The following is a 27907-nucleotide window of genomic DNA, read 5'->3' on the forward strand; positions in this document are numbered from 1 at the left end:
GTGCATATATCTGCCTGGGTGACAGTTACGGTTTCTTTATTTCCAGCAGAGGAATTACTGGGTCAAATGGTATTTCTATTTGCAACTTTTTGAGAGAGTGCCATACCGCCTTCCATAGTGGTTGCATCATTTTACACTCCCACCAATGGTGAATAAGGGTTCCAGTTTTTCCACAACCTTGCCAGCGTTTGTTTGCTCCCTCCTTTGTTTTGTATTCTATCTTCATCCCTCATTATTTACTAAAATGTGACAGTTTGTGATTGACCAACAATTTTTTTAAATTACAGGTCTTGTTCCAACAACCTGCTCAAACATGGTGGATTACTATGAAGTACTAGGTGTGCAGAAACATGCCTCACCTGAGGATATAAAAAAGGCGTAAGTAGTTTTATTCTTGAAATATTTACAATTTTTACACTGGTAATTGCATAGTGTTTAATTTTGTATTTTACCTGTTAAACGATTTTTATTGCATTGTAACAGCTTTTTAATGCTGCATGGTAAAATTATATATATATCTAAAACAGAATGTTCACACGTAAATACTTGCACTCTCAAACCTTGGCATAATCTTAAGAATAAAAAAGGTTATTTGATTTACTTTTGTTATTTTGCCTTTAGGGCTTGTTATTTTGCCTTTAGGGCAGTGGGGCCCTGTCTCTGCTTAATACAGATTTAAATTATTTTTTTCCCCCTTGCTAAATATTTGCTGTACAAAACGCTTTAACATTGGATTTTGAAATGTAATTGACTTGGTACTCTTAACTAGTAACTTCCTGAATGTAATTGCATGAAAATTAAGGCTGTTGGACTGCAAATCAGTTCTGATTCATATTAAAGTTTGAGAATTACTTGATTGCTTTAACCTTTCTGATCAGGACTTATCTGAGTTCAGGAGTACAGGTCCCAGGTGACAGAATAATTTGCAAATTGGCTATCTCTCAGGGAAACTTGGATGTGCTTATTTTGGAGAAACAAAGTTCACCTATTGGTGCACACAACTCAGGTGGGCTAGTCTTCATGAATGTAGACTCTGCCATTTGTCAAAGGGGCTGTGATTCAGATGCATTCATTTAGATACCTAGTGATGAATACAAGAGTAAAAACAATCTGGGTTATGACTGGGTTTTAATTCTTTTTAACGGAATCACCAGAGTCCATGTTGTGGATATTTTGGTTATTCAAGCATGGGTAGAATTTTATTTATTTATTTATTTTTAAAATTTTAATATTTTGTGTGTGTGTACGGTCAAATTGGTTCTGACTGGTACAGGAGGAGATTGCCGCTCCTACTCCAGCACAGAATCTGGTGAATATAAACCGAGTACCTTTGGGATTGCAGTGCAGCTTCTTGCCAGTAGGCCACCAGAGCTCCCGGTAGATTTTTATTTGTATATATGTTTGCTTATACTTTTAATTAGTGCTTACATATTTGAACTTTGGAGAAAGCCATTTTAAGATTTTAGTTAATACTAATCTAGGCACTTTGCAGCTCTGAAGCCATTTCATTGCATAACTCTTCTAGTTTCAAACTGAAGCCCAGATTTCAGAGTTTAAATGTCATTAAAACACTTAACTTTTTTCTAGATATCGTAAATTGGCATTGAAGTGGCATCCTGATAAAAATCCTGAGAATAAGGATGAAGCAGAGAGAAAATTCAAACAAGTAGCTGAGGCATATGAAGTGTTATCAGATGGTAAGTAACACTAACCTTGTTGGTATTAGCAATAACCTATTCAAGTCTGAATAGGTTGGTGAGAATGATAGTCATCATAATATAGGGAAAAGGAAATTATATTTTGAAGCCTCCAAGAAGAAAACTTTATTTCCTTTCAGAGACTTGAATTTTCTGTTCCTCTTCCCCATTTGATTTCCCTATAGTTAACTATGAATATTATAAAGCCAATTTGATTTCCCACAAATTCTCTTAGGATAGGTATTTTTTTTTTTACTTTATTTTATCTTTATTATATTGTGTGTGTGTACCGTCAAATAGGATCTGACTGGTACAGGAGGAGATTGTCCCTCCTTTTCCAGCAGAGCATCTGGTGGATTTGAACTGTGTGCCTCTGGGTTTGCAGTGCAGCTTCTTGCCACTAGGCCACCAGAGCTTCCTTAGGATAGGTGTTTTTAAAGTGTTTGATATAACTTAATTGGAGAAAAAGGTTCCTTGAATATTTCTGTCACTTCTCTTCCCATAGGTAATAGTTAACTATTCTTAACTGTTTTACCACGTTGTCTCAGTATGGTAACTTTTTTTCACTACTTGAAAGGACTTGTACCATTTTCATTGGAGGACCTTTAGTGAATTTCAGTTTTTATGTGAAAATGCTTTATTGAATATCACTGACATTGTTGGTAGGTGAAATTGTCACCCATGAGCATTTACTGAGGCTAATTTAGTGCAGCTGCTAAGCATCAAGAACCTTAAATATGTGCTAACTTTCACAGGCATTCTCAATTTTTTTTTAATGATAAAAAAACATAGATGGGGTAAGGGGTAAGAGCAGAAGGGTGAGGATGGGATGTGATGAAATTGCAGGGTTCCACAATTTGGTGGGTGGAGGGAGTGAATAAAGGAAATAAGAACCCGCAAGGACCAGAAAAGGCATGGTAAGGGTGGGCATATAGTCCAATGGTGATTAATTTCCCCCTCTCCAAGAGATTGTCTTTTTTATTTGTGGGTTTCCCATTTGGGAATAGGGATACAGACTCTGGCTGCTTCATGCTAAACAGGGGTGTTGAGATGAAGGGGATGGGAAGCCCACTTTAACACTTTACTGGTGGTCTTGAGTTGAAGCTACATGCCTTGTTCAGTTAGAAGGTCTTTTCATGACGTTTTCTGCTCTCTGGACTGCAGTATGTTTGCATGGGTGATTCCGCTGGGAGTGGATGCTGAACTTTGAGGCTAAATCTATCTTCACTTCCTTGTTGTTGTTGTTATGTGCCGTCGAGTCAGTTATATTGCCCTATTGTGTCTGGAACCAGGTTCAGGTTCTGGAACAAGACCCAGTGTTCAGGTTACCTATAGGAAAGAGCAAAACTAGAGAGAACAGACTTGTGAGTTACAGTTAAAAGGGCTTTGGAGGTGCTACTACCAGGTGTATTGAAGGAGGAGATGGAGGAAATAGGCCTAGATAAAGTTCTTCAGACATACAAGGCAGCTCTCCCTAGTTGAGCCTGGTGCCTCTCCCCTACCCCACGTTCTTCTAAGGTTCAGACTTTGCACCTTACCACAGCTGGGAATAGCCCTTCTGGCTCTAGAGCCACCATCATTGTCCCTTCCTTTCCACCAAGTGGTTAATTGTAACTCAAGGTAAGTGAAAGGTTTCGGGTCAAAGCCAAGAACCACGCCGAGGTAGAAACATTTCTCAGAGTTTATTGCGTGCTGGTCTCCAGCAAGGGGAGTAGCACTGGGTTTTGGACTTGGGATTTTTATATGGGGTCATTACAGTGGTCTATTGGGGCATAAAGTTTCTGGTCTAGGGAAACGGTTCTGGGGAGTGTCCTGACTTAGGATTTCTTAGTTCTGGTTTCAGAAAAATGTCGTGGCATAGGGTTTTTCTAAGTTTTGATTTTAGGGAATGTTCTGACATAGGATTTTCTGAGTTCTGGTTTTGGAAAATAGCCTGGCACGGGATTTTTGAGTTGAGTTTCAACCTCCATTTTGATCTTTGGCCTAACAGTAGTTATTATTGCTTTCCCCTTCCACAAAAGGAGAAAGGGTGAATAGAACCACTTAAGGTTAAAATAATAATAACTGCAGTAGAACAAGGAATCACATTATGGTTGTCTGAGGCAGCGAGCTCCTTGTGGCGCTCGGGTTGGCTCTCTCCCGTCTTCCTCTGCAAGCGAAAAACTGGCCAGAAGAGTACAGTTAGGCTGCATGTGGGGCTTCTCCCTGCAGGCCACATGCTGCATTCTCTATTTTAAAAGTTTTCCTAAATTGACATCATCATAGCTTTATAAAATTATTATCAATTTGTAGCAAACTTGGTCACCACAAATTTTTAATTTTATGTCATGTCAAAAGGAGTAACACAACTGTGGTATTAATGAGACATATTCTAAGGTCACAGGTAGGACTAAACACACAAGCTGTGGAGGATGATGAGAAAAGCAGAATATTTAAAATAGTAAAAACAGGTAAAAAAATAACCCCAACAAACCCTACTTCTCCAGTGGTGACATGACATAATGGTTTTTAGAAGCATTAATCCCAAATCTTCATTACCTTGCCTGAGCTCCACCATCTCATGTGTACTTAATTTATTATGGGTACTAACACATGAATAAATGAAATAACCAAATACACAGGAAATGTAGTTCATAAGGCCTGCATTCTTAGTCTTAGGGCCAAGAGGATCAGTTGATATAACATAACCCACATTGTGTATACTGTGCATATCCTGCTTCATTGAGCAGCACCTGGGGCCACCTGAGGAGTAACTTCCATGACCTTGAGACCAGAAGATCGTATCTGGCTAGCTCCTCTGACCACTGAACAGGGTCACAATAGAGGGTTCTAAATAAAGGAAGAAATAAGTACTGTATTAAGAGACTGGAACCCTCAAGACTATGGCTCTTGCTTTAGCCCTGCCTCGAACCTGGAGTTGAACTTCCGTGTCAGAACTTTCAGCCATGACAGTAGGCTTTAGAGTAGTGAGAGAAGATCTTCACCCTGAAACCCACAGCGTCCCTTTTCAGCAGGAAGTAGCTAAGAGAATACGCCGTCCCCTTTTCCTTATGACTCAGGGTGAAGTCTCTCTCAGGGAGGAGTGATAGGGAATGGCAAAGGATACACTGACAAAGAAGATTAATCAGAACTGGCTTTGACAAGCACTGTGGCATTTGGACAAGAACAAACTGGGAGGAGGGTAGAGAGAATAGTGCAACAATGAATGAGTGGAAGCCCAAAATCTCTGTAAATGTTTATGAAAATTAATAAAATATAATTATAGAAAAAAAAAAAAAGAACTTTCAGCCATGACAGTAGGCTTATTATGTAACCAGTACCACCAGGGAGATGATCAAGTCCAAGGACATTATCTGTCATATGAGAGTGAAAGGACAGCATTTGCCAAGGGGTAAATGTTCAGGAAGGGAGAGGATGAGTGGAAACAAGAATCACAGGATGAAAGCGGGGGAAAATGTTTTACAGTGCAAGGATTACAACTTGTATCCCAAAACAAAATTACATGAATCATTGAATGGAAAAAACCCATTAACTTGGTAAGTCTTTCACTTAGATCACAAGAAAAGGTTTTATAAAAAGACCAAAGAAATCATAAGACCTTTAACTATCTGAGACCTCTTCTGATAATGACTATCTTTTTATTTGTGGGAGGTTTGAGATTTTTTTCTTTAAACAAAATTTTTTATACTGTTTCACTTAAAAAGTTTATGTACATTGTTAATTTTTTTATACCCTTTTTATTTTTTATTATATACCCTTTTTAAATTTAATAAACATTTACAGAGGTTTTGGATTTCCATTCATTCATTGCCACACTTTTCTCCCAAAAGTTTATATACATTGTTTTTTACACCAGATCTTTCCCCTTTCCTTTACCCACCCCTCTTTCTACCGATCAAATTGTGTGACCCTATGATTATTCTCCTTCCTATCCTCATCCCTCTGCTTCTTCCCCCTGCCCTTTGGACCCTCATACATGTTTTACAAGTTACCTGTTTCCACATTAATGGTCTTAAATAGTATTTGTCCTAATGGGACTGAATGAGTTCACCTAGCATAATGCTCTTAAGTCCCTGCCAAGATAGGTCGTTGATTTTCAAAATCATTGTTCAGCGTTTTCTGTAGTATTCCATCATGTGAATGTACCACAATTTCTCAGTCCATTTCCTTGTGGTTGGACATTTGGACTGTTTCCATGTTCTAATAATGCTGCTATAAACATTGGTGTACAGTACTCATGAACTTAAATCATACCTTGAAAACAGTAAACTTTCATGATGGAAGTTAGTGGAATCGTTTCAGTTTAAGATTTATATTTTTTAAAGATTATTATTTTTATTTATTTATTTTTTAATTTTTATTGTGTCATTTTTTACGTGTACCATCAAATCAGATCTGACTGGTACAGGAGGAGTTTGCCCCCTCCTTCTCCAGCAGAGCATCTGGTGGATTTGAACCGCGTACCTCTGGGATTGCAGTGCAGCGTCTTGCCACTAGGCCACCAGAGCTCCCTTAGATTGATATATTTCTGAGCATTAGATTCTGGTTCCCCTAGTCACAGTGTGATGTAGAAATGTCAAGTTGTGTTATGCTTGCCCCCCCCCCCCTTTTTTTTTAAACAGTATTCATCTTTTGGATTTTTTTCAAGTGTACTTTTTTTAAAAATTGAGATTTTTAATGAAAGTTTATAGAGAACTTGAATTTCCATTTATTGATTGTTGGACATTTTCCTCCCTGGCTCCCGTTGCTTGCTTTTCTCTTTGGAGGGGAGAAAAAAAAATCTTTGATTGTTGTACAATTCCCCACTCCCACCCTAGTCCACTTTACTATGCAGCTCTTATACTAGACTGTTATCATAAATAATACCTAATCATATATTCCTTTTAAACAGTTCTTTTCCCCTCATCTATTTCTATGCAGTGTACATTATTTATCCACTCTTTTCAGAGTTTACCTCCAACCCCTGATACCAGTCCTGTTTCACAGCAGTAACGTTATGCAATATTTGTCCTTTTGTGATTGAGATATTTCACTCAGCATAATGTCCTCTAGGGTCAACCAGTTTGTATTTTTCTTGAGTTCCTTGTTTTTCAGTGCTGCATAATATACCATTGTGTGAATATACCAGAGCCTCTCTATCCATTTGTTTGTTGATTGGCTCTTGGGTTGCTTCCATCTCTTTGCTATTGTGAACAACACAGCAGTAAATGTGTGTGCATATATCTGCTTGGGTGGCAGTTCTGGTTTCTTTAGGGTATATTCCCAGTAGTGGATTTGCTGGGTCAAATGGTATTTCTATTTCCAAAGCACCTTACTGCCTTCCATAGTGGTTGCACCATTTTACACTTTCACCAACAGTGAATAAGGGTTCCAGTTTCTCCACAACCTTGCCAGCATTTATTGTTTTTTGCTGCTGTCTTGAATTTTGCTATTCTTACTGGGGTGAGATGGTATCCCATAGTTCTTTTGATTTACATTTCTCTTAGAGCTAGGGATTTTGAAAATTTCTTCATATGTTTGTTACACATTTGTCGTCTTTGGTGAAGTGTCTGTTCAAAGCCTGTGCCCATATAAATTGGGTTATTTGCTTTTATCTTGTTGTGGTGCAGAGTATTCTATAAATTCTGGATATAAGTTTGTTATCAGACTTATAAAAAATGGTCAGTAATAGTAGCCAGGCACCATTCTTTTCTTCTTGGTCTCATAGTAATGGAGATAATATAGAATAATTAAACCTGTGATCTACTTACGAAGATCTTTTAATTAGCGTGTATATATGTGCACATACAGCCCCTCCCCCAATTAAGTCAATTCCAGCTCATAGTGGCTATAAGGACAGAGTAGAACAGTCCCATACATATTTCTCAAAGGTTTCTCAAAGCTGTCATCTTTAGGGAAGCAAATGGTCATGTTTTTCTCCCACAGACTGGCTAGCAGGCAGCAGACTTCTTGATAGCAATCCATTGCTTAAACTGTTGTGCTACTAAGGCTCTTAAATGAATTTAAATACAGGAATAGATCTAAGCCTTGTTTTAATTAATGCTATGTAACATGCATTAGTGACAAAAAATTTTAAAGAAAAACATTTGTGACCAGGTAAGTCTGAAATCCATGCTGAGTCCTTTTCTGGTTCCCTTTTTCTAAGCTAGCGTCGACTAATACTATACTGCGTGGTTGTAAAACAGTGTTTTAATCTGTGATCAAATTAAAGGTACCTTGAACAGAACAATTGAAAAACTTCTAAAAAAAAAAAGAAAAACTTGTGAAATGCCCCTTTTTATTTATAAAATGGAAATTAGGTCCTTGAATAAGCTACATGGTTTCATTGTTAAATCAAGGCTCTAAGAAGAAAATGAGTTCCCATACCCATTGGTGCCTAACATTTAAAAGGGATTCTTTGTACAATTAGATAATCTTTTCTTAGGAAGAAATAAATTTCCCAGGATTTATTAAAAAGACCTCTTGATATTAAATCATGAAGCACTTCTGCATAAAGACTGTGCTTTAAAGTAGTAATAGTTTAAAATAATAAACAGCAAGGTTTGTTTGTTTTTAATAGAGCAGTGGGACAGAGAGTCAAAATGATGGCAGTATACACTCCATGAAATTCTTTTATGTTCTTTTCTCCTGATACTGCACAACATAAGATAACAAAAGTAGAGCACTCCATACTTAAGTATTACATCTTTATATCTGTAAAATAGACTTGGAAGGGCTAGTAGTTCTAAGCTTAAACTTATCATAACTTGGTTATTGAGTTCACAGATGTCTACCTTACTTCAAAAAAGATTTGAAGTATAGCTGTATATATTTATTAAAAGAGCCCTCTGTTGTCTTAGTGTAAGGAGTTTCTCTACTAACCCCAATGTACGTGGCTTGAATCCACTAGTTACTCTGTCGGAGAAAGACAGGAAATCTCCTTTGTGATGTACAGCCACTGAAAAATCCACTAGAGTGTCAGCTGTCAATTAGTTCTAACGTGACAACACCTAAAAACAAACACATAATGTAATTGGAGCATGTTTCTTGTGTCTGCCAAACAAAAACCTAGAAATACTGAAAATTACATAAGCAGCTCAGTTTATAAAGTAGAAAAATCCTCAGGTCCTTTCTTAATCAGGCATACTAAAAGCTTTTAAATTGTTTTAATCTAGGGGTACTGATAAACATACTATCCAGTTATAATACTCACTTGAGAAAGCTCATGTATATCTCGTTCTGTTAGTGTGCACATTATGCCAAGTATTTTGTATGCATTATTCCAGTTGGCGTCATCAAGCAATCCAGTGCTTTGCATTTTTATAGTTAAGAAAACTTCTCAGAGTAATGTACACAAGTTACATACACAATAGAGAGCTATCTGAATCAGACTAATGTGCCCCTTGAACTACATATGAAAGCCAAGTTAACAATGAAATTCTCACTGATCTGAAATAGTGAAGATTGGTGGTAATTATGCAGTTTATCTCCTAAGTATATACCATTTATTAATGTGCTAATAATCATATGAAGACTAAAAACATGTTAAAACCAGTCATTGTTTTGTTTGGGAAGTCTAAAATAAGAAAATGAACATCCAATGCAGATTAAGACAACTAAAGTTTTTAGCTAAGTTTTTTTCCATGAAGATGCTTACAGCTTGAATAGTTAGTGTGTTTACTTTTATCATTTGAAAGACTGTCTGGTTATAATCAAGTTTTAGAATTTGTGTGGGTTATGAGACAATATGATACATTGTAAGAGAACTAGAAAAGTACTTACAAGGCCTTGGCAGAAAGCAGTCTTGGATGACATAATATGAGTAAAGGCAAAGGTATTTAAAAGATTAGAGATCATTGCTGGGCGCAGACCCATAGTCATGTACAATTCGATAATTCTAGATCACTGTTGACATAATATTTTGGTCTTAAGATGGACTTTATTATTGGCATTCAGTTTAAACTTACTAACATGTGACTGACCTTGCTTTATATAACTCCTTTCCCATTATTTTGAAGGAAATTCCAGGCATCTAGTTGAATAACTTGTTACCCAAACATTGAATCCAGACACTTACAGTAGTTCAAATATAAATAGCTCAGATTTTAAGAATGTCCATTGAGCTAGACTGATGCTAACCTTAATTTTTTTGTTATAGATACGTGGTATGACCATAATAATGCTTGGAACTTTTTTTTTTTTTACATTTTAAGTAGGTTATTTTACTTGTTGACTCACCTTATTATATAAGTTTCCTCCAGGGTAGTTATTTTTAGGTCTCTAGGGAACTCTGGTGCTTAGATAGTAAGGAGTTTGTTAGCGCAAAGGCATGAGTTTGGAATCGACCCACTGCTCCAAGGGAGAAAGATAAAGAATGCCTTCCCACGTGGTACATTACTCTGAAAACCCACTGAAGGGTTAGCTGAGTCATTTCTGATCATGATACATAACAGCAACAACAGTTACCAAAGGGAATTCTGATGGCCTAGAGAGGCATTTCACTGTCAGCCCAAACGCAGGTGGTTCAAATTCACCAACTCCTCTGAAGAAAAAAATGGGCATTCTCCTCCTGTGCAGTTTATAGACTCTGAAAACTCAGAGGGTACTTGAAGTCCTAAGTTGGTTTTGATTTGATGGTAGTGTGTGAATGAGTATGAGGTTTTGAAGGACAAAAAATGGTTTGAATGATTTACCTATGAAACTACTTTTCTCTACAGATAGTTTTATTTTAGTGCAAGATTTGCAGAGTTTATGAGGGATTGGGGAGTACATACCTCAGAGGTAGTTACAGGTCTAAGTATTTTTGCTGTTTTGATTGTAAAATGTGTATAGTAAGAACACCAGTGTATTTTTTTTTTTGGGTCCAACTTTGCATTTGTTTCTGGGCTGGCTGTTTAAAATTAGCTGTCCTTTGGTACATCAGCTTTCTTCCTGCATCCAGCATCTTGCCATTTTATACTACAGATTTTACCCTTTAAGTTAAACTTTGTTGTAAGAAAACACGCGCTTCTAATGCTAAAATTTTTTTGCGTTTGTAATGTGATTTTAATGGGCTGTGCTAGGTGCTTTTGTCAGATGCTGCTGCATTTACTCCAGTTCATAGCAGCTTTAAACATAGTAGGTCTAAACCTTGGCAGATTCTGTGTCATCCTCAAAATTTCCCCTGCACTTAGGCCTGTAATTAAGTTATTGTGCCAGTCCTCATTTCAGCAAGGATCTTCTTTCTCTCATTGACCTGCCACTGTGCCAAAGGAGCTCTGGTGGCCTTGTGGTAAGGAATTTCACTGTCACTCTAAGGACACATGGTTGAAATCAACTAACTGCTCTATGAGAGATAGATTACCATTGTACTCTTGTTTGAATTATAGCCTCTGAAAACATGCTGGAGTTGAGCCAAAATAAATAGCATGTAATAAGAACGAATTACCAGGCATGATACCCCTTTCCAAAGTCTGATATTTCCTGATAACTTGCAGAGTTGGTGAGATGGTCTCCCTATCCTTGCACCCTAACTTATACCTAATCTAAAACAGATTTGCTTGTTTGTTTTCAGGTGTCTGATATTCTTCACCTGTACCATAATTTGAATTCATCTTTTCTTATTTAATCATATTGATATGCAGCTCCATGCATGCATATGCAGAAAATAAAAATACCATGGGGTAGTTTTATATAGAACAACAGACTGACATTGGACTGGTGGGTTATGTGACACAGTGGATTGAAAGAATTTGGTAAAATGAGTGTTTGTAATAACTTTTATAAAATGTATAATGATTTTTTCCAGTTTTCAAGGAGAGGACCATAAGGTTTTTTTCACTTTTTTATTTTTATTTTAAGTAAGGACTGGCCTAATACCCTAAAATTTAATTGTGAAAACCTGTATAAAATGCATTGGATCTTTGACTTAAAAATTGGGAACTGTTCTTCCTATTGAATTTTTGAGGAAGAAAACCTTCATAGGATGTACTAACATTTTTCCTCTCTTTTTACATTAAAGCGAAAAAACGAGACATTTATGACAAATACGGCAAAGAAGGATTGAATGGTGGAAGTGAAGGTACGTAGATTTAACTAAAATTTGTGATTTTTCACCCCCTTTTAATTTTAATGGCGAGAAGAGGTGGTGTGGAGATGCTCTTGATAAATCAGGTGAATTTGCTCTGAATTTAAATTAGTGAGATCTCATAAAGTGTTTTTTACATTTTGGAAGTAAATACAGATGCACCCTATAGACAGTGCCTCGAATGGAAGAAAGGGAGGAGGAATTGATAGCAGTTTTTAAAAAAAGTTACTGGCCTAGAAATAGTAGACTAGTAATTTCTATAGCTAGAATATTTTTGTAACCTTATTTTAATAAAACTGTAGTTTGAACTTCTTGACGTTTTTGTTTGCTGGATCTGATACCCAGCCAACCAGGTTCCATCCTTTGCTGTACCAATAGGATGACTGTACCCTTTTAAAAAAAAAAAAAATAGTTACTATTTTTTGTGTGTACCATCAAATCAGATCTGACTAGTCCAGGAGGAGATTGTCCCTCCATCTCCAGCAGAGCATCTGGTGGATTTGAACCACTTACCCCTGGGATTGCAGTGCGGCTTCTTGCCACAAGGACACCAGAGCTCACCTATACACTTATTTTTTTTTTTTAGAAAACTTTATAACATTTTGATTTCTCACACACAAACATTCTCATTCTCCCTCTCTATTAAGAATTAAATATGGAAAAAGAAATTGACTGAAAGGGATTGCTGTTATGAAATTCAGAAAGCTAGCAATCTGCATACGGTTTTGTTAGTCAGGGACAGGTTCATTATGTATTCTGAGAGCCTTAGATTTATGCAACATTTTCTTTTTGATCATGTCTTATTTTTTTCCTTTTTTAAAATTTAAATTTATTATTAATTTTAGTAAAAATTTACAGACTTTGGATTTCCATTCATTCATTATTGTACTTTTTTCCCCTCCCTACCCTCTTGGAAAAGTAAAAGAAAAATTCTTTCATTGTTTTACAAACCCTCCCCCAGGTCCACTCCACCATGTAGCCTTTCCTCTAGACTCCTGTCATGACAAAAATACCTAACCACATACCCCTTTTAGACGTTTTCTCCCTCATCTGTTTCAATGCAGTATACATTATTTATCCTATCTTTCTCAGTCTCCTCCCCAACCCTGATGTCAGTCCTGTTTTACAACAGTGGCACCATGCAGTATTTGTCTTTTTGTGATTGAGATATTTCACTCAGCGTAATGCCCTCCAGGGTCACCCATTTTGAATAATACTGTATGAGTTCCTTGTTTTTCAGTGCAGCCTAGTATTCCATTGTGTAATATCACAGCTTCTCTATCCATTCATTTGTTGATGGGCACTTAGGTTGTTTCCAACTCCTTGGTATTGTGAACAAAGCTGCAGTAAACATGGTTGTGCATATATCTACTTGTGTGGCAGTTATGGTCTCTTTGGGGTATATTCCCAGTAGTGGAATAGCTGGGTCAAATTGGTATCTCTGTTTGCAACTTTTTGATAAAGCAGCATACTGCCTTCCACAGTGGTTGCACTATTTTACGCTCCCACCAACAGTGAATAAGGGTTCCAGTTTCTCCACAACCTCGCCAGCATTTGTTGCTTGTGATCATGTCTTATTTAATGTTTTCTGTACAAATAATTATTTATGAAAAAATGGAATTGGTATACTAGAAATTCTGTCCTGTTTTATAGGTATAGGTAGAAGTCATTTTGATAGTCCATTTGAGTTTGGCTTCACATTCCGTCATCCAGATGAAGTCTTCAGGGAATTTTTTGGTGGAAGGGACCCATTTTCCTTTGACTTCTTTGGTAAGTTAAGTTCATCTATGTAAATGACTTTGTTTGTTTTGTCTTACATATGTGATGGCTAATGTGTTTTTTGTTTACTTACCATTGTATTCTTTCCCATTAAACTTTGTGTGGGAGCTGTAAAGTTCTTTCTCGCCTTCTGTTTTGAAGATTTTTTAAAATTTATTGCCTGCACATTAAAATGATTTTAATACATTTTCTTAATTATGTATTGTTCTAACTTTTGCTATTTCAAATTAGAAAGTGGTTAAAAAAGGGATACTATCTTCTTTATGTCAATGATAAAACTTGCATGTTGAACCTGAGGAGGAAAATGAAACAGTTGCTGTCAATGGTTCAGGACTGTAGTCTTCAGTATGGATTGAAGCTGAATATCAGTTTGGCTCAACAATCAACACTCTGGCATTAGCAGTCAAGAAATAAAAAGATGAATTGCATTGGGGAAGTCTGGTATTAGGGACTTGAAAGTGGTAAAGAGCAGTGTCAGTCTAGAGATCCAGGCCATGGTCTTTGCAGTTACTTGCTTTGCATCAGAGAGCTGGACAGTAACTAAGGATGACAAAAGAATTGATGCCTTTGAGTTGTGCTGAATGAGAGTCTTGAACATAACATGGACCACCAGAAGAACAAATAGGTCTGTGTTGAAGAGTGTGAAACAAAGTTTCTCTTTTGGGGCTAGGATTTTGAAGCTTTGTCTGATGTACTTTGGACACATGGCCTGGAGGAACTAGACCTTGAAGGAAGACATCATACTTAGAAGGGCGAAGGGGACAGCGCTGGAGAGGAAGACCTTGGAAGAGATGGAGTAGCACAATAACTGGGGTCATGGCATTAGGTGTGTCTTTTAGAGTCAGTGAGACTGGGCAGTCAAGGATAGGACAGGCTTCAGAGCTGTTGTACATACGGTCACTATGAGTCGTGGGTGACTCAAAGGCACATTAACAACAGATGATTTGAAAGGATGTTAGCTATTAAAAATTGTATTTTAGTGGCAAAAAGCTTTGCTGCAATCCTGAAGGGATGCAATTTGAGGCCATCAGCTGCTCTGTGGGAGAAAGATGGCAGTCTCCCTCCGTGCGGTTGACTGCCTTCGAAAACCCAGAGGATAAGCTATGGGTCAGTTCTGATTTTGTGGTGCACCACCACCACAATATTAAAATTTTAGACATGTTATCTATAAACCTGCTTGTCTCGCTGTAATTGTGGTTTGCTTTCACTACTGTGTTCATAATTTCCTTGGGGCAGGGGAAGAGAGAAATCAACACTTAGGACAAGGCAATACACATACTCTTTGCTATGAGATGATAATGGAAAAATGAGATGGTATTACCTGTTTCCCTCGTAGTGGGGTAGTGGCATTAGGTGTGTCTGTATTGGAGTCAGTGAGACTGGATGGTCAGGACAGGGCAGACTTCATAGGGTCATCATGAGTCGTGGGCGACTCAAAGGCACATTAACAGCAACAGGGTCTTTGAAAGGATGAATTTTATTATTGGCTGCAATTCTTTGTAGGGCCTAGTGCTTAGTGTTTGTTTCAGATTGATAGAAATAAATACCAGGAACTCCTCTTAGTTCTAGTTAGTTGCTTGTTTTGTTGACTGCTGGTACTGTTGTTTAATCGGTGCACTGAATGACTGGTGGAAGGATAGGGTTACAATCCACTGCTGCAGCCATTTTTCTTTGGCTCACTGAGGGAGGAAAACCATTTCTTGCAGCCTAATTGAAGAGACTCACCTCCAACCCTCAGAGGGATGAAAGAAGCAGGTTTTACCTACAAAGAATAGAGGGAATCAAGCATGACTCCCTTCTGCCTCTCATAGACTTGGAGAAGAATTAAATCATCCACTATATATGCTAGGTATTAGACTATAAAATGTAGTTCTTTATCTTTCTATAGAGAAATCTTTATTATGGCATAGCCTGAAGTCATACTGAATTAAGGATGGACAGCTATTGTACATTAATTAACTATTCCTAAATAAAATCTAATGGCTACCACTAAGCTAGGAACTTTGAAATTTGAAGTATAAGGTAAAGATTGCATGTAGTCTTTGTTTACCTGAAAGCTTCTCTTGCTTTAAATTGTGGCCACAATGAAAATAGTAAAAAATATTGAAAAAAGGTCCAGTATCCTTTATTTATTAGCCTGCATGTAGATAGGAAATCTAGTACAATAGAATATTTTTTTTAATCTTCTGTATCTTTTCGTAAACTTCAGTTGTGTTGTAAACTGGGTTCAAAAAGGGAGAGCAAAAGTGGGGTAGACATCTTACTTGGCTTGTGTGAATAGCATGGTGTTGAAGCGACATTCTCTTTACACCTTGTGCTTCAGTGCTTGGGTGGAATGGGGCACGAAGAGGAATGAAGCAGATTTTCAAAATGCTTTTTACACTTGAGGCTGAGGCAAAGCATTTCGATCTTTTGATACATGATCCTTAAAAATAAAATATTAAGGAAGAGTCACTGATCTGATTGTGACAGCTTTTTTTTGGGGGCGAAATATGTGACACACTAAGCTTCCTATTTAAAAATTATTTTCTTTGAGCAGTTCTTTGTAAAGTATTGCTGTTAATTTGCTTTTAACCTTATGTGCCAGAGCAGAACTGTGTTTCCTGAGGTTTTAAATGGCTACTGTTCTAGAAGCAGGTCATCATCTTTCTTCCTAATTGTTTCTGGGTGGACTTGAACCTCTAATCTCTTGGTTAGTGTTGACTTCTGCCACCCTATTAGGGACCTTTGATGGCCTCTGCTGGTAAGGAATTGTGCGACCATCCTAACAGCAGGAGCTTTGAATCCACCAGCTTGAGCTCGAGGGAGAAAGATGAGCATTCGTGCCATTAACAGTCTCTGAAAACCTGCTTGAGGGTCAGTTGTGAGTCTGTTCCAACAGCAGAGCAATGAGAAACAACATAGACATTCTAATTACATGAGAATGAATAATACAATTTTATTCACTGAAATTGCTGTCCCATACTGATTTCCATATCTCTTTGTGGTGGTGAAATTTGTGTATAATAAGGATTTTTACATGCAGGTGTATTTCAGTTGAAAGGATCAAAGATTACAAACAATTTGAGGAAGAGTTCTTTTTCTGCCTTTTTTTTTTTTTTAAAAAAAACTTTCCTTCAACCATTTCCTTTGTATGCATTCATTCAAATACAAAACCATTTTTCCACATTGTGCTCTATATAATTAATTACTGTTCTTTTATCACCCAGCCTCAAGTAACCATTGCAGCTTGCCTATTCCTTTACTCGCCTTTCATCCACCCACTAGCCTCTGCTATTCTAGTAAATTTCCTTGCCCTTTTTCTGCACCTCCCCATCCCTTCCCCTTTAGAGGTATGTTATAACTACGCAGAGTCCAATATAGGAAATAGTGTTTTAATTCTAGACTGGTAGACATTCAGCTTTAGGTATTGAGATGCTCAGAATATCAAATTTGTAAAGATACTTTCCTGGTATTTTAACTGTAATTAGGTTGGCAGTGATTCTTTTTAATCCATTCTTGTAGGTGTTCTAGGTGACTTCCATTTTCAGGCTTTAAGGATTTATACACAGGAAAAGAACCTGCTCCCTGGCTACTACATGTATGAAGTAACTGTACAACCTGCTGGTATGTTTAGTGTAGATTTCCATAAACCTAGAGCTGGGGGATAAGAGGCAGCACTCACATCCTAGTCAGTTAAACGCACTTATAATGTCCATATTTGCAGCAAGCTGTTAATGATCTTGCTTTTTACCTAAGTGCCAGCTGTTTCCCCTCATGATCTGGTTTCCAAAGTTCAAAACTTAGAAAAATATTTCGGACTTGAGCTTTGCATTTATTTCTTAAGATAGCATTCATTACTCAATAAATTTTTAAAATTATTTTCTTTAATCAATAAAATTGATATTTTGAAACCGAAGTCCTCTTGTACATTTATTAGAACCATAAACTAATTTTAATTTAAGAAAATCAAGCATGAATTTACAAGTTTTCCCTTAATTTTAAATCATTTCCCCCCTTGCCCCCATGTTTTTGTAGTCTTTGTCAAGGCTATATAATCTTAAAGCCTTGTTGAATGACAAGACTACTGTTGCATTGGATAAATAACTTGCATATGTAGACCTCAAAATATGTATCATTGGAGGGAACTAATAGTTTTATTAAGGGTGATTAATGTTACCCTTTTCTGAGACATGACTTCTGTTTTAACATACTCTCCCAGGGCTCGAGGATCTGACAAGTGAGGAGCTGGAGTCTAGTGAAGAATTAGACCAGCCCGTTTTTGAGGAGACAGTAGAAGACATTACAAGTGAAGATAACAGTGAGGTTTTGGATGTCATTTCCAGTGAGGAACTTGATGTCTTTAGTGAAGATGAGCCAAGTGAAGTCAGTAGCCGAGGACAGGGTGAAATTCTTAGTGAGGAATTGGAATTTATATCCAGTGAGGATGAAGCAAGTGGTGTGGAAGAACTGAGTGAAGACTTTGAAGAATTGCTAAGTGAGGAAGAATACAGCACAGCAGAATTTGAGGCACTACTCGCTTAATAAATTAAAAAAAAAACACTACTCTGGATCTCTAGCTTGCAAGAAATTTTAACTTGATGTATATAAATTGTGTAATAAAATATTTTATTAATACAGATACTAGTGTATTCATTGTGGTTTTTGGTCAGATGTATCATGGAGATAATGGAAGGAGACATTATAACACATGCTTTTTTTCCCATTTATTTTATTTCATTTTATTTGGACTTTTCCTTGAAAGGGAGCACAGTTAAATATTTGGTATTTCTTTTTTTCCTCCTTTTTAAAATTAATATTAATTAAAATTTACAGAGACTTTGGATTTCCATTCATGCATTGTTGCAACTTTTCTCCCTGCTTACTCCTCTTCCTCCCTCCCCCCCAGTACACTCTTCTCTTTGAAAAGTAAAAGTCTTTCATTGTTTTACAGTCCCTACCCCCAGGTCTACTCCACTATGCAGCTTTTGTTCTGGTCTTCTGTCATGACAGTAATACCTAATCACATAGCCCTTTTAAATAGTTTTCTCTCTCATCTGTTTTTTAATGCAGTATACATTATTTATCCCATCTTTCTCAGTCTCTTCCCCCCCCCAACCCCAATGTCCTGTTTTACAGCAGTGGCATCATGAAGTATTTGTCATTTTGTGACTGAGATATTTCACTCGGCATAATGTCTTCCAGGGTCACCCATTTTAAATAATACTGTATGAGTTCCTTGTCTTTTGGTGCAGCATAGTATTCCATTGTGTGAATATACCACAGCTTCTCTGTCCATTTGTTGGTGGGCACTTAGGTTGTTTCCAACTCCTTGCTGTTGTGAACAAAGCTGCGATAAACATGGGTGTGCATATATCTGCTTGGGTGGCAGTTTTGGTCTCTTTGGGGTATATTTCCAGTAGTAGAATTGCTGGCTCAAATGGTATCTCTATTTGCAACTTTTGAGAAAGCGCCATACTGCCTTCCACAGTGGTTGCACCATTTTACATCCCCACCAACAATGAATAAGGGTTCCGGTTTCTTGACAACCTTGTCAGCATTTGTTGTTCTGTTAAATTTTGCTATTCTGACTGAGGTGTGATGATATCTCATAGTTGTTTTGATTTGCATCTCTCTTAGAACTAGGGATTTTGACCATTTCTTCATGTACTTGTTGGCCATCTGAATGTCGTCTTTGGTGAAGTGTCCTTAACTGGTGCCCATTTTTCAATTTTTTTTCTTACATTTATCTTCTTGTGGTGAGAAGCCATATCTTAATAGCAGTAGCAGGAAGATAAAAACTTATGAGTTACTGCAAGTAAGACTTTAGAAGGTATAATATCTAGGTTTTGGTGCTTGTTTGTTAGGCACAATCGAATTGGAACAGACTCATAGCTGACTTTCTAGCAGATTTTTCCAAGCAGTGGCATGGGAGGAGAGTACTCATCATTTATTATTACAGAGCAGTTGGTGCATTCAGACCACAAGGCTTTGGGCTGGCAGTGCAAAGTACTAAGCTTCCAGAGCTCCAGCCAGGAATGGGTGGGCAAGGCTGGGCCTAGAAATGTCAGCTTTCCCATGGCTCAGGAAGCTTTCCCCATAGGGAGTTCCACATCTAATCCAAAGACCTGGCAGCAGTTTGAATCCACAAAGGAGAAAGCTGGACAGTATCCTCTCATTAACAGTGTACAGCTCTGAGATTGGGGTTTACTATCAATTTGAATTTGAGTTCTTGGGAGAGAAAGAGTTCTTTAGTGCACTTGTACTACTTAGATTTATTACTTCAGAATAAGAAGTAATAACCACTATCAGAATTCTTTCCAAGCCGTGGTGTAATAATTTTAAAAGCTATTTAAGTAAGATGTTTGAATTTTACTTGAACTGAATAAAGCCCTTAAAACTACTGGAGAGATTTACAAAAGAGTGATACAACTCCCACCTTTTATTACTTGTAAATGCTCTTCTCATGGGCCTGTAAGACCTGTTAAGAGAAATTTGTAAAGGATGGGGTTTACTATGGAATGTGGGAACAGAAAGCTATAAAATTGTACGGTTAATTTGTAATGATAAGTTAAAAATCTGTTAGTAAAAGTGGAGAAGAAAACGCCAAACCTGTGCTTTATGAATTTTAAAGCGTCTGATAATGATACACATGTTCTCCTCAGTTCTGTACTTTTCTCCTTTTCCAGCTGTTATAACAAGCTTTGAGCAACCAAGTGTTCTTAATTTTATAGCTGCTTTCTTAAGTATAAACTATCTGGTTTTGTTAATAAAAAGCACGTTGTTGCTACATCATTTTTTTCTTTTTTTTGCTTGTGAGATTTTTCCCTTTCATCTTTTTTGGAAATTCACATGGTGAAAATCTCTTGAACATTTCTCTGGATCATTACCTCTTTGCTCGCCAGAGATTGTTCTTGATAATCTTTCTAAAGATTATCAAGATTGTTCTTGATAATCTTTTTAAATATCATCAGAAGTTGTTAAGCTTTTAAAGGTGCTGTTTATCCCCTGTCAGTTTCTATAATGACCTCTTTTGCTTTTTTTAAGAAATACTTTTTTTTTTTTTTTAAATAGGGAGCTCTGGTGGCCTAGTGGAAAGAAGCTGCGCTGCAGTAGGAAAGGCATGCAGCGTGGTTTGAGGCCACCAGCTGCTCAGGATGGGCGTTCTCCTGGGCAATTAGACTACCTCTGAAAACTTGCTGAAGGGTCAGCTTTGGGTCAATTCTGACTCTGGTACACCACAACAGTAACACTTTATTTTTACTATCACCTTTAAAAAAATTCTTGTTGCACATTTTTTCCCCTCCTAGCCCACCTCACAGTGCACCCCTTATTCCAAGTTGTTGTCATTGAAACATATCAACTCTGTGCTCCCGACCATACTAAATCTGTTATGGGTTACTTTACTCTTTTCTCCCATGTTTTTATGTTTTCCTCATCATCATGTTTGATCCTTTGTGTTTATCACAAATTTTACATTTCTAAAATGACATGGAACTTAGGTTTTAAAAATAGTGGTTTTTATATTATGTTTTCAATATGTACTTGTTGATAATAAGAAACCAACCGTCAGTAATAATCCTGTTTTCTAGATCATTTTGTCATTTCCAGACACAGTATGATGATTATTTTTTCATTAGTAATTTTATATTAAGATATATCTGATAAAATACTATGTCCGACAATTATATTTCCTTAGAAGTAAGACATTCTAGATGTATGCTCAGTGAAGTAACTGTCGGATGGCAAAACACCATAGTCATTCCCATGGTAGTCGGGGCAGTGTCTCATGCTAATAAAGTTTTGTTGGTATATGTACTGTCATGAATAGGTTGAGTGTATCATCCCTTAACACGTTTTCACTTTATGTAAGCTAGTAAGTAAAGTGCTTTAGACTTTGTTATGTATCTGCTTAATAGGAACTTGTTGCTAAGATTTTTGGCCTAAGGAGACATGCATCTATTTCTGATTCTTTTGTTTTAGAGGGAGGAGATAAGATTTTACAGTTTACCTTATAAATTACATTTATGCTTGCTTGCAGAAGATCCATTTGAGGACTTTTTTGGGAGTCGCAGAGGGCCTCGTGGAAGTCGAAACCGAGGCACAGGATCATTTTTATCTGCTTTTGGTGGGTTTCCAGCCTTTGGAGGAGGATTTCCTTCTTTTGACACAGGTACTTTTTAGCTTTCTTTATCTGCACAAAAATAAATTCTTATAAAGTTGCCTTACAGTGTGAATGAAACTTAATGGCACCAAATATAATTGGAGGAAATTTGAAATATATTTGTTCCTTTTAGTAGAAGTGGAGACACATTAACTTTTTCCCCCCTGTATTGTAAATACATGCTTTAGTAAACGTCATTTCTTTCCTTTTCAAAAAAAATGTAACACTTTAAAAACATTTTTAGCCGTACTATTAAAAGTCAAAATAAAAAACAAAAGTAAAAATTTTTGGTGTTAGTAAATGTATGCAGAACAAACTGTTTATATCATAAACTTAGTTTCATAAAACTTGTTTGTTTGTTAATGTTAAAGTTAGTATTGGATACACTTTCCTAACCTTTTTTCTTGTTTTCCTGTAGGATTTACATCATTTTCTCCACTGGGTCATGGTGGTATTACTTCTTTCTCTTCCACTTCATTTGGTGGCGGTGGGGTGGGCAGCTTCAAATCCATATCAACTTCTTCTAAAACAGTGAATGGCAGAAAAATCACTACAAAGAGGTATAGTGGTTATTAGATTTTAATAGATTTACTGATTGATGCTCCATTGACTTGGCATGTGTCTAAACGTAAATTTAGAGTGTATGGTTTTCTGACATCATGAGAGTTTTTGTTTAAATGTCCGAATTAGGTAGTCAGAGTTTTTACTAAATATAATACTTATTAGAAGTAATCTTTTTTAAAGCTTATAGACATAATGTGTAATTCTTCCTGAAGTTAATAGGTTAGTAAATAGAAATTTTTGAAACATTTACTGTTACTGAGTAGCACTATTTCTGTATTTAGTCTTTAGATGATGTGTACTGTTCTGTATGTGTATGTTGTAGCTATGTAATTTAATATAGCATATGTATTCGCATTCATAACTTCAGGAAAAGATTTTTAAATGAATTTTTTTTCTTACAGAATTGTTGAAAATGGTCAAGAAATAGTAGAAGTTGAAGAAGATGGCCAGTTAAAGTCCTTAACAATAAATGGTAAGGAGCAGCCGCTACGCTTGGATAACAAGTAATTCAACGCACGCATTTAACAGAAATGTTAAACTATTACAAGCACCATTTGAGGATTAACAGGAACATTTTTTTGAAGATTTCAAACGAACTCTACTTTCAGTATACCTGTACCTAATCTAAAGTATTTATAAACAGCTCATCGGAGCACCTATTTGTCATAGACTTTGAGTTTATTGTTGGGACCACACTAATAGGACCATTTTTTTTGTCTTTAAATTGTTGTAAATTTATGTATGCACTTTGCTTTTTTTAATTAAACATAAATTCAAGGTAAACAAACCCTCATTCTTTAGTGGAGCTAGGAGAAAATTGTACACTAACACCAGCATGGATCTTGCTTTATCCATTTTGTTTGAAATGTGAGCCAAGTAGTTTCAGTCTGCTGTGAAGTTAACATTGACAGGATAAATCTTTATAAAAGAACTTAATTTTTTTTCAGTATTGAATAGTGAAAGATAGTAATTCATTAATGGTAATACATTTCTGGTTTAATACAAATTACGGATGTTTTCCAGTTGTGCATGAACGCTGGCAATTTAGTAAGTTTTCAAAATTGTTTAAATATGTATTGTTAAGGTTAGGTTTAAAAGTAAAGTTGGTAAACTGGGACTTTGTCATTTGCTTTAAAGAAAAAAAAATAAATGCTCATGTGTTTGGTGCATTCTTTCATGAATGGGATTTGTAGCCTTTTTGTGTCTGTGTATGATTTTTTTTTTTGTGCCTGAGGTTCCAGTGTCACTTTATTAGCATTTAATTTTATTTATCATAAGTGATCGTAGAACTTAATTTATGTGTAGCAGTCTATTTCTAAAGTATTTGGAAATGTTCTTACTGATGTTAAGGAGTAGCTTAGCAATTTATTAAACTTTTAATTATGACAACATTTGTAAGAAACATGTATTAAAAGTATGTCCTAGTTTTTTTAGGGTGTATTACTTGATGTAAGTGCATTTAAGGAGCGTATGCATGGTAAAGTATTGGAATAATATAGATATGGCCCAAAATAAAGGTATGTCTTGTTTTTCAATCTGTGAAATCTTTTTATGATCAGTGATAATTAGACTTCCAGCTGTAAAGAATATTAAACTAGACTGTCATTATATTTAAACTATAACAATATTGTTTGTTTTTGAAATACATAGTGTGAAATTCCTGTGGTTATCTCTCTCAGATTTATATCACCTTAGATTAATTTGAAAGGCCATAGAAATTGACTTTATAAAGAACTTGATATAATTAAGCAAAAAATATTTTAAGAAGTAGTATCATAGAGCCTTTAAATAAAGGAGCAGAACTTAATATTTGAAGACAACTGAACTAAAGAAAACTCAGTAAATGGTATCTTAAATATCTTGAACAGAAGCGGTGATTTATCACATCACTCTGTGTCTTTAAGTAGGTAGGTATTCAACTATGTAAGATGTTGGAAAGCCGTGTGTGTAATAAGAGAATGTGTAATAATTTCTTAAAAGAAATATTTACTAAGTGCACACTAAAATTACCAATTGATCCAAGTTAGTTGCCTAACATACCAAATAGCTCTAAAGTTATTTTAGTTTTTAACAGTTTTTTATTTCTCTTTAGTGGGTATTACAAACAAATGCTAACAGGTAAATGAAAAATGTTTGGTAGACCAAAAGAAGGCTGAACTATTTTGTGATTATCACTGTGTATCATGAACCATTTGACTGTAATTTTGATCTTAGAAAAGGATACTTTTTCTTAGCACACAGAGATGTTGAAATAGCATTCCAGATGCTGCAATGCTTAATATAACTCTATAAACTATTCACTCAGTTTAAGGCAGATTTTCATGAGATTTAGTCCTAATTGGTCAAGGAATCTAGTCGATGCTCTGGTGCACTTGGGGTCTAACATCCTAAGTTGGTGCTTTCAGGAGGTGTCTTCATTCCCCAGAGGGGTTGGTGGTTTTGAGCTTTCAGTGAAGTGCTTAACCCCTGTGCTAGCACGACTCCCTCTCCAAAACATTAGTGCTTATGTGAAGTAATTCCAAATTTCTAGTAAAATATGTAGCATCTAGGATTTGAAGGCAATGTGAGTGATTCCAATTTCTTTGCCATCTGTCACGGTGAGTTCTGTGGCCTGTTTAAAAGGGTTCATACGTTCATGAATGGAGAGAATGCAGTGAAGGGCATTGAAAACATGAGGCATGCATTATAGGAAGTTAGAGAAAGACCCTGCTAAAATCCAGACAACTGAATTTTTGCCTCCTGATGAGTACGGTGAGTGAGGAACAGAATTTCCAGTGTCTTCTATGCTGGTGACTAAGATCATTCCACCCAGTTAATAACTGGGCCACAATCCTATAATTGTCCCTTAAAGTTTCCAGCAAGTGATATACTCAAGTTCCCTCATATACTTTATATAATGTCTGTAAACAGTTGCAGTAGAGTCTGAATGTGTTGAACTCAATAGCACTGTGTCTACCTAATATCCTACCTCTACATTTATTTCTAGGGAATTTTGTTGGTTTAGTGGTAAAGAATTGTGCTGCCAAACAAAAATTATGTTTAAGCCACCAGCTGCTTCGTGGCAGAGAGATAGGCAGTCTCCTCTTGTGCAGTTTACTGCCTCTGAAAACCTGTTTAGGATTAGCTCTGCGTCGGTTTAAATTTGATGAACAACAGCAATGTTAACAGTTTTACATTGTTAGATTACACACTCCCCACCCCCGTGTTCATACTGAGCTTCTGTATACCTTTGGAAACCTATAATACAATAATTTATTTTTATTTTGAAGTTACTTAGTTATTACTGTTGTATGACAGTCTTAAAATTGCAGGTAGACTTGTGTGTGTGTGTGTGTATACATGCACCTCTGATTTGAATATACCGCGTCCACATATCTGTGTGTTAAATATATGACTTTTCCAAATTTCTTCGCATCTTATCTACTGAATATTTTCTAGGTAGCCACTCATTTTTCGAGTTTTGTGATCTTTTGTTTCCTATCAGAGTAACACTCTTCTCTCAGAAACTTTAATATATTTAATATTTAGTAGTAGTTAGTGATGTTAAAAACCCAAAATCTAGTTTTACCTATAAATACAAAGCTTACATAGTTAAATTAGACATAGGTAATATTATCTTCATATATGTATGCACATTTCCTGTTGAAGCTGGCATCTATGTGTATTTCTCTTGTGAATGATTTTTATTGCTATTCAGTTGTTAAAAATATGAGTAAATCTTTATATTGCCCTTTATTCAGCCATTATAGAGAGTTCTGGTTCTGGAATTGGAGAGGATGAATATTACTTTTCAATCCAGAAAATTCCAAGTTTCTACAGTTTAACCTTTTATTATTATTATTATCTACTGATTCATATCAAGCCCTTTTTGCCTTGTTGTTATGTGCTATCGAGTTGCCTGCCACTCATATCAGTCCTTAAACCCTGCTCTATCCCTTGCCTCTTACTGCCTCTGACACACCTATCTGCATTACCCTAGTGACTGAATCAATCCATCTCATTGAAGGTCTTCCTCTCCTGCGCTGTCCCTCCACCCCCCCAGGCATGACATCCCTCTCCAAGAACTGATCTCGCCTTGCAACATGTCCAGAGTATGTCAGACAAAGCTTCAAAATCCTTTTCCCCAAGGAATAACCTGTCAGTATTAGCAGTCCATAATATACTCAGTACTCTCCAGCACCACAGATCAAAGGCATAATTGTCCTTCCATTATCCTTAGTCATTGTCCAGCTCTCTGATGTATAGCAAGTAATTCCAAAGACCATGGCCTGTATCGGGGCACCTTAGTCTTCAGACTGACATCATTGCTCTTCAGTACTTTGGAGAGGTCTCTGACAGCCTACTTTCTTAATGTAATGTCTTAATTTCCTGGCTGCTGGTACCAAGAGTGTTGATTGTAGATCTAAGCAAACTGAAGCTGTCAACAATCTCAATATCGTCATCTATCATGATCCTGCCAGTCTGCCCGGTGGTGAGAATCTTTTGTTTTCTTGATACTGTGCTTCAATCCATATTGAAGGCTGCAATTCTTGACCTTCTGTAGCAATTGCTTCAGGTCCTCCTCAATTTTAGCAAGCAAGTTTGTGTATAATGCAGATTGTAAGTCTAGCTCCAGTCCTGATGCCACACTTCTCATAGAGCTCAGATTCCCAGATAATCTGTTCTTTATATAGATTGAAAAGGTACTCCCAGATAATCTGTTCCACATATAGATGGAAAAGATACAGAGATAGGATACTTCCCTGACACACATTCTTCCCAGTTTTGTACCATGCAGTGTTTCCTTACTCTGCCTCCTGGTCCACGTATAAGCACAAGCAAATATTTTGCATAAGCACAAGCAAATATTCTGGGATTCCCATTCTTAGAGTCAGCCACAGTTTGTAGTGATCCACATAGTCAAATGCCCTTGTACAGTCAATGAAACACAGATAGACATTCCTCTGGTACACCTTGCTTTTCAGCCAAAATCCATCTCCTATTAGCTATACTATCCCTAGTATCAAAGCCTCTTGTAAATTCAGCCTGGACTTGAGGCTCAGGCAATTCTCTGTTGATGTGCTGTTTTGCCTTGGCTAATTTTAATATTATACTTGGTAACTATTTCCTTGGTTTCTTTGAAATATGTTACTGTTTTCAGTGCTAAAAATCTTTTTAATGAGAAATAACTCCTACTAAACTTTTTGCATTAAAAACTTGAAATACCAATTAGCCTTTCAGGGTTTAATGCTACTTAAATTAGGTTAGTCTAATGAAAAGAGGTTCCTGATCATGATTTGCTTTCTTAGGGTTTCAAGTTTCTTGTTAGGGAGCTCTGGTGTCAAGAGTCTGTAGGGAGGGGAGCTCTGGTGGCCTAGTGGCAAGAAGCTGCACTGCAATCCCAGAGGTACATGGTTCGAATCCACCAGATGCTCTGCCGGAGAAGGAGGAGCAATATCCTCCTGTACCAGTCAGATCTGATTTGACGGTACACGCACACAAAATAATAATAATTAAAAAAAAGTCTGTAGGGAGATTGCTGCTCACTCAAAGGCAGAGCGTATATCTCTTACAGTTTGAATCTACTAGTGTCTCCAGAGTGAGATAGACAATAAAAACCCTTTGATCTACAGCCATGGGTTTAAGTAAGAAAGGAGTTTTGTCCTTTCTACGAAGATGGCGCCGAAAGCAAAGAAGGAA

At 36.6% G+C, this 27907-nt stretch overlaps 1 protein-coding gene across 1 annotated transcript; it reads left to right on the forward strand.

The window, feature by feature from the left end:
* Positions 1-299: 299 nt before the first annotated feature.
* LOC102861452 (dnaJ homolog subfamily B member 6-like) lies at positions 300-23418 on the forward strand. Its single transcript, XM_006887658.1, has 7 exons — positions 300-378; positions 1588-1697; positions 11677-11736; positions 13402-13512; positions 21542-21673; positions 22083-22224; positions 22630-23418. The coding sequence occupies exons 1-7, from the start codon at positions 314-316 to the stop codon at positions 22733-22735; spliced, it is 726 nt and encodes a 241-aa protein (XP_006887720.1). The 5' UTR covers positions 300-313; the 3' UTR covers positions 22736-23418.
* The last annotated feature ends 4489 nt before the right edge of the window (positions 23419-27907 follow it).

The sequence above is a fragment of the Elephantulus edwardii genome, unplaced genomic scaffold (genome assembly GCF_000299155.1).
Source record: "Elephantulus edwardii isolate Elephantulus edwardi_28Jun2011 unplaced genomic scaffold, EleEdw1.0 scaffold00060, whole genome shotgun sequence".
Taxonomy (NCBI): domain Eukaryota; kingdom Metazoa; phylum Chordata; class Mammalia; order Macroscelidea; family Macroscelididae; genus Elephantulus; species Elephantulus edwardii.

What these genes read in the sequence shown, in the direction of transcription:
- LOC102861452 (XM_006887658.1), top strand. Translation starts at nt 314, where the DNA reads ATGGTGGATTACTATGAAGTACTAGGTGTGCAGAAACATGCCTCACCT. An exon ending in ATTTTCCTTTGACTTCTTTG is followed by an intron (nt 13,513 to 21,541) that starts GTAAGTTAAGTT and finishes GCTTGCTTGCAG; the next exon opens with AAGATCCATTTGAGGACTTT. An exon ending in AGAAAAATCACTACAAAGAG is followed by an intron (nt 22,225 to 22,629) that starts GTATAGTGGTTA and finishes TTTTTCTTACAG; the next exon opens with AATTGTTGAAAATGGTCAAG.